The 14,636-nt window shown below is 27.0% G+C and overlaps 3 protein-coding genes across 14 annotated transcripts in view; 2 read left to right on the forward strand and 1 right to left on the reverse strand.

Annotated features, from left to right (window-relative positions):
* LOC127289758 (uncharacterized) overlaps positions 1–11,826 on the forward strand; it is a 30,057-nt gene extending 18,231 nt beyond the window's left edge. For 7 of the 12 annotated variants that reach the window (XM_051317887.1, XM_051317888.1, XM_051317885.1 and 4 more), the window contains 4 exons: positions 1,100–1,242; positions 5,547–5,981; positions 6,064–6,537; positions 6,610–11,826. In XM_051317887.1, coding sequence (XP_051173844.1) covers positions 1,100–1,242; positions 5,547–5,981; positions 6,064–6,537; positions 6,610–6,681 — 1,124 coding nt within the window. In that variant the 3' untranslated portion in view covers positions 6,682–11,826. Of the gene's footprint in view, positions 1–1,099; positions 1,243–4,597; positions 5,114–5,546; positions 5,982–6,063; positions 6,538–6,609 lie in introns of those variants that run through there. The other 5 variants (XM_051317890.1, XM_051317893.1, XM_051317894.1 and 2 more) reach the window with 3 other exon arrangements.
* A 286-nt stretch (positions 11,827–12,112) lies between these two features.
* LOC127289779 (ubiquitin-conjugating enzyme E2 N) lies at positions 12,113–14,098 on the reverse strand. The gene is made up of 3 exons (XM_051317945.1): positions 13,848–14,098; positions 12,757–13,011; positions 12,113–12,663 (listed from the first exon to the last, which is right to left on the reverse strand). Exons 2-3 carry the CDS (start codon positions 12,999–13,001, stop codon positions 12,453–12,455), a joined length of 456 nt encoding a protein of 151 aa, XP_051173902.1. The 5' UTR covers positions 13,002–13,011; positions 13,848–14,098; the 3' UTR covers positions 12,113–12,452.
* Positions 14,099–14,340: 242 nt separating this feature from the next.
* LOC127289757 (S phase cyclin A-associated protein in the endoplasmic reticulum) overlaps positions 14,341–14,636 on the forward strand; it is a 29,559-nt gene continuing 29,263 nt past the window's right edge. The window contains exon 1 of the mRNA XM_051317884.1: positions 14,341–14,501. The gene's annotated coding sequence lies outside the window, so the exon portion shown is untranslated. The remainder of the gene's footprint in view (positions 14,502–14,636) is intronic.

Raw genomic sequence — 14,636 nt, forward strand, 5'->3', positions numbered from 1 at the left:
AAAAAAATAGATATGGCACAATTAAAACAATAATCGAATTTCAGTGTAGCTTGTAGGTATAATTGTAAATCTTTAATTTATCGGATTGGTGAATTTCAGAAGCATGACCTGTTGAAATGAGAATACTAATTGTATTTTTAATCTTCTTTAACGCTGCTACCCTTGGACCTGGTGCATGTCTTGCGTTCATCATCTAACACGTGGTAGGTATCTTTTTTTTCTTTTTTTTTTTTTTTCTTTCTTTGATATTATATAACGTATTCCTTTCAACTGACCTCTCTCTCTCTCTCTGTCTTTTTATTTTTTTCCTTTAATTTGAAAATTAATACTGACTGTATCAGGCAGTTAAGTATATATATGGCCTTTCTCTTTCCAGAGGAATGTGCGTGTTAATATCGACTCGTATTCGTAAACACGAAAGTAATTACAGCCTCATGAGGGAATAAATGACTTTATAATTGTTGAATTAACTATGTCTGTGGAGCAGTGGTTTGTACACTGCACCGTCAACTAGTGTCAAAGAAGACGCAAACAGTTCAAGGCATCAATAAATTTCTATTTTCAATTGTTTACATTGATATATCAAAAGCTCGAGAGCAAATTTACTTTTTTTTTTTTTTTATTTCTTTGACACAAATGTGAACAAGATTTTATCTCGGATTATAAAAAAAAGAATTTATCAGAATAGATCGTAATAATTCAGTTAGTAACAAATTTTTTTTTTTTTTTTTCAATAAAATAACGTTCTCTTATATACATGATATACAACTTCTCTAAGTAGTAAAATTCTTATTTTTTCTATATTTTTGTTCTAAAAAAAAAATTCTTTCTGTGATTTTTAATGTGTAAAGTGTATCTAAAAAAAAAAAAATGAAAACGGAAATAAGTGCAAACGATTTAGAAATTTTTACAAGTGATCCAAATTTAGTGATCAGTTGTAGTACAAAAGAAACAAATAATAATGAAAATTTTTTGGAAACTGTTCCCGTATCTTCGATAAGGGCACTTCACTGCTCCGCAGACTATTTCACTGTATTTGGCACTTTAGTTGATCAATCTTCATCTAATTCAAAATTATATGTTTCAATGACGATTTCAGCACTACTGAACGATCCATCAGTTCTAATCGAGGGTGTACTTTTTCGAGCAAGATATCTTGGATCTACACAATTAGTTTGCGAAGGACAACCCACAAAATCGACTCGTATGTGTCAGGCCGAGGAAGCTGTTTCCAGGATAAAGGTAATTTAATTCTTTTTCAACAAAAAAAAAAACTTTCTTCCTGATAATTTTCTATAAAAAAAAAAAAAAAAAAAATTTCTTTATCAGCACAAGTAATGAACGTACAATATATAAATTCTTTTTTAAATTTAAAATAACGCACGAAAAATTAGTTATACGCAGGTCGTGATTAAATACCTATAACTATATATTAATGTAGCGAACTCTATTTCGAAAATAATATTTAGGTCATTTATGTTCTATTTCATTTTTTTTTTTTTTAATGTTCTGGTAATATATATGAATTCTCTTTAGTACTTTATTATATACAAATCCCAGTAACATTCGATTAAAAGTCGAAACACTTAATATAGTGGCATGCTCTGGATTGCTTCTAAATCAGTTTAATTTGCTGTTTCATTTATGGAGAACATATATAATATTGTAATAGTTTGAGCCACAATAATATATTTTAATGTTTAATAATTAAACAAAAAAGAAAAAAAAGAAATCTTATCTCTCTGAGGTAATTCTACGTTACTTATATTGGCGCATTTTGAATTCCTCAGATAGATAAGGTACTGGATCATTAGAGAATTGATAGTTGAACCTGAGAGTTTTAGCAGGAAAGATTTATAGCACATGCTGTATAATTGCCTCAAGGAAAAACAAACACTAAAAAAATGATCTTTTTCTATTTTTTTCTTAAAAAAAAAAATTCTAAATATTTTTTTTTCGAAAAAAGACTAATGTTTCTAATTAGTTGTTAATAATTATTAAAATTCTTTTAAATTAGAATTTCCTTGAGATAAAGTTAAGCATCGTTTTCTTTCCGGCACTCTCATCCATTGACGGAATCAGTCTTTTTTTAGGTTTAAAAATTTTATACAAAGAAAAAAAAAATGTATACAAGACTGATTTCGACAGACTCATATATATATATTAATATTAAGTATAATATTTTTTTTTAAAGGCACACATATACAAGCAGAATATTATTTATTGAACAATATTTTTTTTTAAATTATATTGTTCAATAAATAATATTCTGCTTGTATATATATCATTTATAATATATATTATTCTGTTTATTCTTAGAAATTTGTTTAAAATAATTTTTTAATTTATTTCTTTCAATGATTAATCCAGATCATTGTCAAGTGGCCGTTGTGTAAAGAGGCCTGAATGTTTCAGTGTAGCGCCCCCCTTCCTCACATCACTAACACCACCCGACCACTGAACACTGTCATCTTCTCAGTGTAACGTTTGATGTGTCTGTCTGTTTGTCGGTCTATCTATATCTATCTACCTATCTATATAGCTATATACAATCTATTTGTTTTTGTTTATTTGCCTGGTATATATATATATATATAAATCTTTTTTTTACTTCTCTTCGTAGATTTTTTGACTAATTATAATTATTCACATGTGAAGCGTATTGCACTCAAATTGAATTATAATTCTTTAATGTTTCTCATTAAATTTAATTGCTTTTGGCAAATTTTAAAAAAACACACAATAACACTTTCGAAACAAAAAAAATATATTTCCTGATTTTAATTATTATTTGGGATTAGAAACGTATATCATATTTTAAAATTATTGCTCTCTTTTTATTTTAGGAGAGATTAACATAGGTTTGGAAAAGAAAAGGAACTTTTGATTTTTTTAAGATTAGATTTCAAGATACAATTTTATATAATAAAAAAGGGGTTTTGAAATTTTTTTTTTTATTGAAAATATTCGAAATCCGAAATCAAATTTACCTCATTGGAAACTTATTTTCATTAATGATATTAATATATATTTGCGAAATTTATTTGGAAACATTACCTATTACGTAAAGTTGTTGGGAAAAAAAAACAGGAATAAATATCAGAATTTTTCAAGAGCATGACGACGTACGTGTTTCCTAAAAGAGGTATAATTCCTCTTGTTTTTCTGTTCTACTGGTTTTATGAGATTATAATGATTATAACGTCATTTCATAAGTACATTATTTGAGAATAATCTGCTCTTTCAAGAAATCATACATGATTATTAAAATTCTGATTATTTTGATCTTTTTTTTTTCTTTCAAATACTTTACGAAGCAGAAAAATGAATATTTTTATATCAGGGCACCTAGCTTTGCTGGTATTTTTTTTTTTTTTTATTCTTTTTCAAGCGCAAAAAAAATCTTAGATTTGCACAGCTTGCAAAAAGAATGCCTTCTTCAATCATAAATATTTCAAGGAAATCTCTATATATATGTATTTTATAGATAATATATTTTCTCCAATAATATATAAAACTTATTGGAGAAATTTGCCAGCTGAATAATGTCAAAGAATTTTTATACAGAGAAATGCTGCAGTTGATTTTATATCTAGATATTATACAGCAAGAAAAATTCTTAGAAATTTTATTTAGTGCGAGATGAAAATTTTTTTGAAAAGCCCTCGATAAAATACGTCCCAAAGTATTTTAAAGAATTTTTAATATTAAAAAATAGTAAAATAATATTGCTTGCTGCATTTAATTTTTTACTATATATATATATTTATATTTGACTTGTGCTTGAATTTTGTGGATTCTTTTTTCGAATGTTAAGGGAACACCGTTTTGTCCTGTTCATTAATCCAAAAAAAAAAAAAAAAAAAAAAGCTTGCTTTCCTTCCTATAATCCTTGCTTGATTAGATTGAAAAAAAGTATTTAATAATATGATTATATTATTTTTTCTTAACAATCAATTTTAATTGGTGCCTTGTTGATAAATTATATACTCATTTAATTAAAGATATATTTGCCTATCAATTTTTTTTTTTACTAAATTTATATATATATATTAATCGCAGCCGCTTTTTAAAAATATTTTTACTCATAAATTATTTAATTTCTGAGCTGCTATTTTTTTTAATAAGAGAAAAATGATGATAGAAAATTTTGAAATTTTAAAAAATATTTTATCAGGTTAACAATAATAAAAATAATTATAACAATAATAATGTAATAAATAATTCCATTTTACTGTCAGCTCTCGTAAATGTTTTCTTAATTTTTTTTTTTTTTTTTTTTTTATACTTGATTGAAATGAAATTTTGTTACTGATTGACAAAACAGCTCAATCAAATATCATTGGAAAAAAAAATTAAGAGAACATTTACAATCTGAAATTTTAGAAATTAAAATTAAAATTTTTTTGTTTCTGATTTTGTGAGAATATTAATTATGATTGTATAATTAATAATAGATTAGCAGCTCAGAGAGTTGGGATTTTTTTTTTTTTTTGCTATCTCTTTATTTGCCTTGTTCCGTTGGTGGTTGCCGTGGCAATGTGACTAGCAAGAGCCTTTGTTTGTTTGTTTGTTTGGCGCGCGTTCGTAACCAAAGGATGGGCCAGGGTCGATGCAGGCTACGCTCTTAAACTATGGGGGGACCCAAGGGTATGAGCGCTGCAGCGTTGCGTCACAAGGAAGCCTTGATGAAGATGAATGCGACTCAAGCGAGGAACTAATAGGCAGTGCATCCGCCTCCGGTGGCGGCCAACCAGAAACACAAACACAGACAATTGGGGCACAGCCTAAGCTGGCCCCTATCAGTGGTTCGGTGGGGTCCACCGGGCCCACGACAGTTTTCAGACTTCAATTTCTTGGGTCGGTTGAGGTTGAAGAGGAAGGGGGTCGCAAACGGCGAAAACGCCTTAAGAAGCACATGGTGGAAGAGGCCGTTACTAAAATAAAGGTCGGCCTCACCCAATCACCCAAAATTAAAAAAAAAAAAAAAATTTTTCTTTCGCTTTTTTTTTTTTTTTATTTTATTTTTTTTTTTTTATAATCCCATAAATGACGATCGCTGGTTGAAATTTTTGTTTTCTTCTTTCAAAATATACATGATAAACATATACTATATCGTCTCGAATATTTCTTATTTCTATTTTTCTCTCTCACTTTTGAATGGCATGATTTGCTAATTCTAATCAGAGATTTGAAATTTATGTCAATTTATTATTGTTGATTCATTCAGACAAAGCTAGAACAAACTCTCAGGTTTAGAAGATTCCTATATTTTTTATATCGAGTTCAATTTGTATTTATTTTTCCTTTATTGTTGTAATTTATGGTTCCTTTTTTTTAAATAAGCATTTCTATATGTGGTAGAGAATAATTGTGAAAAATAAAATCCTATAATGAAATGCAATTTGTTTTTGTCTTTCACGCTGCTTTCCGATAGGCTTTGGTGAGTATTATTATTTTTTTTGAAAAATAATTTTACCTTTCTTGTTAAAATTCCTAGACTAAATTTAAATAGAAATTATATTTAATGACAAATATTTGAACAGGCGCCAGATGGAGAAACGCAACCAAGTACAGAAGTTGATCTCTTCATATCAACGGAGAAGATTATGGTTTTGAATACGGATTTAAAAGAAATTATGATGGATCACGCCCTAAGGACAATATCTTATATTGCTGACATTGGAGATTTGGTTGTTCTAATGGCTAGAAGACGATTTGTACCACATGAAATGGAAGAAGCACCAAAAATTAATAGAACTCCAAAAATGATTTGCCATGTTTTTGAAAGTGAAGAAGCTCAGTTTATTGCACAAAGTATTGGACAAGCGTTTCAAGTGGCGTATATGGAATTTCTCAAGGCCAATGGGATTGAAGATCATAGTTTTGTCAAAGAAATGGATTATCAAGAAGTGCTCAATTCACAAGAAATTTTTGGCGATGAATTACAAATGTTTGCAAAAAAGGAAATGCAAAAAGAAGTAAGTGAAAATTTAGACTATATTTAATCAAAAATCAATTAATTAAATGAATAATGAAATTAAATTTTTTTTTTCAATTCAGGTGGTTGTACCAAAGGCAAAAGGTGAAATTTTAGGAGTAGTGATAGTGGAATCTGGTTGGGGTTCAATGCTACCGACAGTGGTGATTGCAAATTTGGCACCAGCTGGTGCAGCCGCTCGCTGCGGGCAGCTAAACATCGGCGATCAAATAATTGCAATCAATGGGGTCTCGCTGGTCGGTTTGCCTCTATCCACATGTCAAACATACATAAAAAATTCCAAGAACCAAACTGTCGTTAAATTGACTGTCGTGCCGTGCGCGCCTGTTGTTGAAGTCAAAATCAAGAGACCAGATACAAAATATCAGTTAGGATTTAGTGTACAAAATGGAGTTATATGTAGTTTACTAAGAGGAGGTATCGCTGAACGAGGAGGTGTTCGAGTTGGCCACAGGATCATTGAAATTAATAATCAGAGCGTTGTTGCAGTGCCACACGAAAAGATTGTCAATCTTTTAGCAACCTCCGTCGGCGAGGTAAAATAGAATACAATTATTTAATCATATTTACATTTTCCTCATTTTTTTTTTATTAATAAATATTTTCAGATTTTAATGAAGACAATGCCCACATCAATGTTTAGGCTGTTAACTGGTCAGGAATCTCCGGTGTACATATAAGCGTTTTTACCTGGCCAAAAAAAAAAAAAAAAAAACACGATAGTGAACAGACAATACATCTGCCATCCACTACCGTACTATATATAACTTCATTGTACAAGTTGTTCCACGTGAGTTGTTTTGTATTTCAATTTGGAACGCCCCATGTCCCACTTATTAACATCATCTCTTGCTTACAATTGAAATAGACTATATTGGTCTGGTCTATTAGTCACTTCGAAACTAAATATATTTATTCACCGATTATTTATTAAGTGACAAAAGTTATAAAAAAAAATTTATCAAAAATAAATAAAATGTGACATCTTACACGGCAGCGATATAAATATTTTTTGTACTTGTGCTTCTAGTATTTGATGAAATAATAGTAACTTTTTTATTTGCCTCTCAATCATGATGCATTCCAAATTGTAATTTACATATATACTTATTGTTAAATGAAATTTCTCAAGTCGAAGCTTTATTGAATATACTATTTTTTTTATTTATAATAAAAAAAAAATGTATAAAGGCGCCCACTCCTTGAACAAAATAGAGTGTTTTTATGTATCAAGTACAAGCACTATGTTCACTACAAATAACTGCCGTTAAGAGTCGCTTTAAGTTACTTGCGCCAAGGAAGATGCAATGCACATGATTATAAATAGCACAAAAGCTCTTTACTAACGTATAGGGCAGAGCTGGAACTGTAAAGTAAATTACAATTTTCTTATTATTATTATCATTATATAATTGTAACTTTTTCTAATCATCTCCCTAAGTTTTTCACAGATTTTTTTTTAATACATTCCTTTGTTTAATTTTATATCTTTGAAGTAAGATTAAATTTCTGTGACGATGTTTTAGAGTCAGATGACAAAACAATAAGAGCGAAAATGATTCTTCTTTCGCAAATATTGTTTTTTTTTTTTTTTTTAAATCACGTCAAAAACATTTGACATGTACCGCAATCATCGGCGTTACCTATAACAAATTGTACCGATCTTTATTAATTTTAATTAAGCCTCTTAATGGAAAATCTAATTGTCACGTACCGGACTGCATGATTGTCAACAAAATTCTACTTTTTCTTATTTTCAAATTTAACTAAATTTCCAATAAATTTTCTTTGAAAATTCAGTATGTAATTTTGTTTTTTCGGAAAGTTAAATTTAAAAAAAAAAAAAAACAATAAATTTTTAATCGATTCTTTATAAATTTAGATAAATTGAAAATAAGAAAAAGAAAAATATGTCGGGAAAGCGTGCGCCCATTACGTATCTAGAAGAGTGCAGATTTTTTTCTTTTTGAAAACAATTTTCAGAATGCTCTTCTAAATATTTGTAAATACTTGCAATCTTCTACCAATACAATTATAATTTTCATATATTTTTAATGGAAACATTCAAATTCTAAGCTATTCTGCTTTGAATATCAACAAGTATGCAAACGGTGCGGATAGTAAGATCCTAGATTTGTTGATAAAATTTCAATGCCAAAGTACATGATGACAAAATAAAAAAAAAAAAAAAAAAAAAAAAGACGCATAATGAGTCATCTTCAACATAACTTTTTTCACTTTCACTAGGACATAAGATTTTTAAGGCCTGAAAATGTAAATTAAGCTTCATATTGCAATGGTGATCCAAAAAAAAATTAAAAAATGGTAAACAGACTATCACGTCGGCTTATTCGAAATAAAATCAAAATTTAAATCATCGATGTTTTTTTAGAATCTAAAACTAAACTTTATTAAAATATATTATTTCTAGCAGACGTGTAGTGCCTTTATATACTTGAAAATTGGATCTCTGCATATATTTCTCACGCTTTTATATGTGTAAACAATATTCTCATTCTAAAAAATGTCATACACAATACATAAAACAAATTTCAATATAATTCAAAATTTCATTTTATCGATTTTAAAGCATATACTCAAGCGCAAATTCAGTTTTCAACATTTTAAATAAATTTTTTTATCCAAAGTGTCATATTATTTTTAAATTATAATAATTGATTTGCTTCAATTTTGAGAAACTGAAAAATTATAGAGAAAGAAATAGAAGCAAAAAAATTGATTGTACGTGATGTAAATCCATTTTGAAAGTAGTTGAACTATTCTGTGATTGTTTCAACTTTCAATGTGACTCATATATTATAGTTAATATAAGTAAATTCATTTTTTTTTATTTCAATAATAGGAAATAAAAAGTTCAAAAGATTTTTTTTTTACTAATTAGTTATAAAAATTATTTCACTAAGAAATGTACCAAATATTTTTATCAAAATCTTCATCATCAATATTTTTTCTCGTTTCTTTTCCAAAATTTATAAAAAAAAAAAATAACTTTAATTCTAGGAAATAATTAAGAAGGCTAGTATCTGAAGAACTCATCAAATTTTATTTGAATGATTTCGATTTTATCATTTTTTATTATTGTAAATTTTTATATTAAATTTAATTTATTTTTAATTAGTTGAAAATTTAACGAATTTCAAGTATTATTTTCTAAATAAAAGAAATTGATTATAATTTTTAATTTATTATACCATTTTCTTTACTTCTTGTATAATCTTCGAATACAATTTGAGAGTTTCATTGTTTCAGATGAAAAGGAACAATGTAAAAGAAAAAAAAAAAAAAAAAACATATTGCATATCACATGAATATAGAATTTAAAAAAGAAGTTTACTGCACACACATCCTGTGTACATACGAAAGGATTAATAAAATGAAAAAAATCAATTGTACATTATCTATCTAGACTAGTACATGAACTGAGAAATGATTAAGTGATATTGGATAATAGGCTCAAAAGAAAAAAAAAGTAAAATAAAAAATTAGTCAACTATACGTAATAATTAATGAACTTTGGCATGGGAAATTTATCCATAAAAATATACATAATATATTCGATGAACATTGGAATGTAATAAGTAAAATATATGGGATCAAACAAGATGTATAGTTGGGTGGCTAAAACTTATCTAGTCACTATGCTAAGAATGAAATAATATATATTATAAATAACAAAGTACATACTCAGCCATCGCAAGCCACTCCGACTGAAAATGTTTAACCCTATTTTAACAAAAAATGAGGCCGCAAATGCGAAAATCTATCGGTTTAATAATCTTACGTCATCTCTTCTAAATCTGTATTAATATTTAAAAAAAAAAAAAAGAATATGCTCTCTAAATCTGAATCAATGATACTATCACTAATTTTAATCAGCGTATACACTGATTGCAATTAGTCATAATAACTCTAAATAGATTCAGAATTAAAGAGTGTATATGTCATATTTTGTATTTTAAATAGCTTCGAAAAAACATATAAAAAGCAAAATTTTGCCTTGAAAAACATTTTTATTCTCTATATAAAAAAAAAAAGAAAAAACTTTTTCTGTAAAAAAATACTTCTAATGAAGTATTCTACAATGAAGTTCTAAATACTTCATTATAACATGAATATTGCAACAATATTTTAATTAACAATCATTTTTTTATTTTATACACAAAAAAATTCAAATATGAAAGACATTTTTTCATCAATATATTATTCATCTGATTTTATATTTATATTTGCAAAGTTTTTACTATAAAGTTTTGTATACATTTTAATATGCGATACAATCGAATATCACTTTTTGAAATTTTTTTTTCCAAATGAGAGAAGTCAAAAAAACTAAAATTCATCAGAATTTCTTATATATGCAAGTTTTTTTTGTTATTGTTTTCATTAAAAATCAGTTTTGCAGAAAAAATTAATTAATTGTACAATTAAGTAAAAAAAAAAGAAGAGAAAAAAACCTTATACATAAATAATAGAGCTTGCGCTGTAGCTTCAAAAAAAAAAAAAAAAAAAAAAAAATTCATGGTGTGTTACCATGATTGTCTTTATCAATGTTATAAGTTACGATAATAACTAAGCGAGCTATTGAATGTGTACTAGTCCATAAAAAAAAAACAATAAACTGTAATTTTGAACTCATATTAATTATTTGTATATAACATCGCTTCAAAAATGAAGAGACGTAATTATTCCCATTCCTATTAAGATATTTTGAGTTGCTTTGTAAACATCTGATTTAAAAAAAAAAAAAAATGAAGGAAAAATTCACCTGCGACATATGCAATAAGTAATTTTATGTCAACACGAGAGAAATATACACAAAGGTAATTTCAATTTCTTTATTATCAATTTCCCATTTTATATATATAATCTTAATAACTTTCATTCCATCCAACCTAAAGTTATTTTTTCTGATTTTAATTATAGAGAATTACATATTTTAATAAATTGTTGATAATATATGAGACAGCTTATAGTTAGTTAAAATAGAATTTCAATTGAATGTTAAAATAACCTTTGTTATTATTATAAAAATAAAAAAAAAAAAAAAAAAATTAATAACAAATCGAACGCATTAACTATGCGTTAAAAAATTATCCACATTTACTATATTCAAACTGAATAACATAAAAATAATACAACTGAAGAGCACAAAAAAAATGTTTTAACTAAAAAAAGATTGCTGTGAAAGGTACTTAAATTATAATTTTATTAGAAATAGAAGAATAAAAAAAAAAAAAAAAAGCATGGAGTTTCGACGGAGGATTAAAAGAACAATGACTTTGTCCATAAGTAAGTAAGGTGCCTAGATTCCCAATTTATATCAAATAAATTTAAATTATGACCATTTTATATTAAAGCGGTGTTATTGCTCCAAACTTCTAAACAATTCACGTTAATACTTTTTTTTAAATTAGCATTTATTAAATGTACATATATTCGAGTTCTTATTTAATTGGAATTACGTCCAGCATTCCATTTAAAAATTAAAAACTTTCTTAACGAAACAGTTGCTCTAGTTTCGCATAAATTGATATTACAGTTGTTTTTTTTTTCTTCAACTTATATAATGATAATAAAGTGATAATAATAATAATAATAATAATAATAATAAAATTCCTACATTTAATAAATTATCAACTTGTTCGACGTCTGATGCACCACACCAATTAAGTTTTTAAAAACTTGTTAAAAGTTCTTTGCACATTTAATTGGAAGTGAAATTAATAAATGCAGTTAAACTGTGAATGTATATGATTAACACGTTATCAATGTATTTTCATTTTTTTTTTTTTATTTTTTTTATTTTTTTTTTCATATAAGATAAAAGACTGTTTATATAGCTGTACCTGATTTTTCGATAATTGAGTGTTATATTCTACCAAATTCTAAAATTATAACATAGAATGAGTGCATGAATTACCGAAAAATAAATTATGTACAATTTTATATCCTAAATGTCAGAAGAACGCCGGCAAGCGGAATATTCGTAGTGTAACAGCAAAAAGGATCATACGAGCTCGAGCTTAGAGGTATTATTATTATTATTATTATTTAATAATGATAATAATTATATAACTATTATTATTATCATTATTTCTTTTCTAATTGTTTCAAATCATCGGCCTTGTTTTTTTCCCCGTGTTTTTTTGTTTGTTTGTTTTTTTTTTTCACCACTATTTGAAAATATATTCTTATAAGTCTTGCGCACAATCGCATAAATTTTATACGATTGAATTAGAAACGTCTTCTCTTTGATAATTATTATAGAAAATACAGTCCCCAGCAGTCTGGTCTTACAACTTTGTTTTTTTTTTTTACTTCATTTGATGGAAAAACTGTGGACATGGGTGCAACTGGCGTAGATTATTTGACAGTAGAAAAAATTATGATGACATTTCATCGCGCGATAGTTAATCATTTGATACTGAGATCAGTTTTCCATGGCGTATCTACTGGTCCATTCTTTGGCATTACGTATCGCTTCGATTTCGTTAATTTTCCACAATTCAGCTACATCATTAGCTAATGGATCATCAGGATTTGGTGCGCTCAACAACGCTTGTATCGATAAAAGTACTGTCCTAATTTGAAGTGCTGGACTCCATTTGTCTTTCAAGATGTCTAAACAAATTCTTCCCAGCCTGTTAAATTTTAATTTTACGTTTATAATAAATTAATCTTTAACTGTAATTAAAAAAAAAAGGAAAGATAAATTTACTATGATTTTAAAGTACCTGTCGATATTTGGATGATAAATTTTTGTTATAAATCTAACTTTTGGTGCTGACATTGGATAATCTTCAGGTAAGAATAATTCGAGTTTAAATAGTCCTCCCTCAAAAGGTGAATCTTCAGGCCCCGTAACAATTACATGAAAATATCTAGCGTTAGTCTCATCTGGTACAGCACTAATTCCAGGCACTGGCTCTTGCATGAGTCTTTGTGTTTCTTTAATAATCCTTCGCGGCAATCCAGCCATTTTTTATTAACTGTTAATTGAAATAATATTTAAATATTTTTGATATTTCCCATGTTTTATCATATAAATATAAACAAAAATTGATTAAATATTAGTCTACGTTTTCCAAATATAGATTTAAATATTAAAAATTACAACAAAAGAATTATGTTACAATTTGGAAATTTCTTTCAATATTTTTTCATCAACTTTTAATACAATTTAATTGCGTATTACTACTAATGACAGTAAAACAATAAACCATTACTAACTTTTGATAATCAATAATGTCAATTGACAATAAATGCGTGTTATCCTTAATTAAATTAAAATATCACGTGATACGAATATTATCTTACAAAAATAAAGTTATAATGTTACTATAATTTACATACTCTTATAAAACTCGAATATTTTACAGTTAATGATCAGTGAAATAAATATGAATATACTTGAGAAATAAAAGCATTTTTCTAGCATATAAATCAAAAGCCTATTTCTTTCCTTATGCCAAAAATGTTTAAAAAATAGCATAATTTTCTAAATTATTATTCTGATATCTAAAAATTATACAATGGAAAAATTGTTTATATTTAATATAATATAAAAGAAATTGTATGTATGAAACAAAATTCTGAAAGAAGAACGCATCAAGAAGTGAATGCAACATTGAATTGAGAAAAATCTGAGAATGAAAGAGGAGACTATTCCAACCTCTCCGCGAGCAGAAAATGGTCAGTATCAATAAAAGTGAAATATATAAAGGTAATAATCGATTTCATTCATAAAGATGTTCTAAGAAAAAGAAAGTACTGTCGAGACAATCTTGATGCGCTTCTTGACCGCAAAAGTTTAGGGAATACATACGTTTTTTGAGAAAATATGCCCGCGTCACCCCGAAAGTTCGCCTCCGGTGCCCCTTTAACTCGTCTTTCTAAAATCGCAGTAAAAATCACTGTAGTCACCGATTCACTTATAATATCTGTCACACACGGCTGAATGGCCGGTAAGAAATTTCCAAAATACCTTTGAAATGGACTTATTAATTCAATTCCCACACGCAAATGTGTGTAAAATCTGATGAAAAGTTCTACTTTATTCCTCAGCCAGCGGTAAAGGCGCTACTGTCGTCTACTGCATTAATCAAATTGTCGACAATTATTTATAGACTTTTTTTTATTTTAAATCTTTGCAAACAACATTATCATTAATTTCATAAGTGGATAAATTTGATATTTTTAAAAATAGTTTTTACAAACATAACAAACTACTAAATTTAATAGAAAGCAAATTTTGAAGAAAAAATTGATTTAAAATCCCAAAACTAACCTTAAAATCAACACCAACTTGATTAACCAATAAGACCAGGGGCGTATTTTGCTTAAAATCCTTATTAATCAACAACAAAATGTCATCATGGTCATCGTTTGTAATCAAAATGCAAATATTCAGTATTTCTTTTGCGAGAATAATTAGTGTATTGGCGTCATCTCAAATTATTTCATTTGTAGATTTATAATCGTAAGTTTTTAATTTTTTCTTCAAATTTATCTATAAGTTTCATGATATGACTGACAATTAACAAATGTAAAATATTTTACAAGTTGGAGTATTTTATTAAATGTAGAAATATTTAATTATTACGTATTTTATAAT

Source organism: Leptopilina boulardi, unplaced genomic scaffold, assembly GCF_019393585.1.
Source record: "Leptopilina boulardi isolate dan_hultmark-lab unplaced genomic scaffold, ZJU_Lbou_2.1 LbouV2_51, whole genome shotgun sequence".
In the NCBI taxonomy this organism is placed as follows: domain Eukaryota; kingdom Metazoa; phylum Arthropoda; class Insecta; order Hymenoptera; family Figitidae; genus Leptopilina; species Leptopilina boulardi.

What these genes read in the sequence shown, in the direction of transcription:
- LOC127289779 (XM_051317945.1), bottom strand. Translation starts at nt 13,001, where the DNA reads ATGGCTGGATTGCCGCGAAGGATTATTAAAGAAACACAAAGACTCATG. An exon ending in TATCATCCAAATATCGACAG is followed by an intron (nt 12,664 to 12,756) that starts GTACTTTAAAAT and finishes AAAATTTAACAG; the next exon opens with GCTGGGAAGAATTTGTTTAG.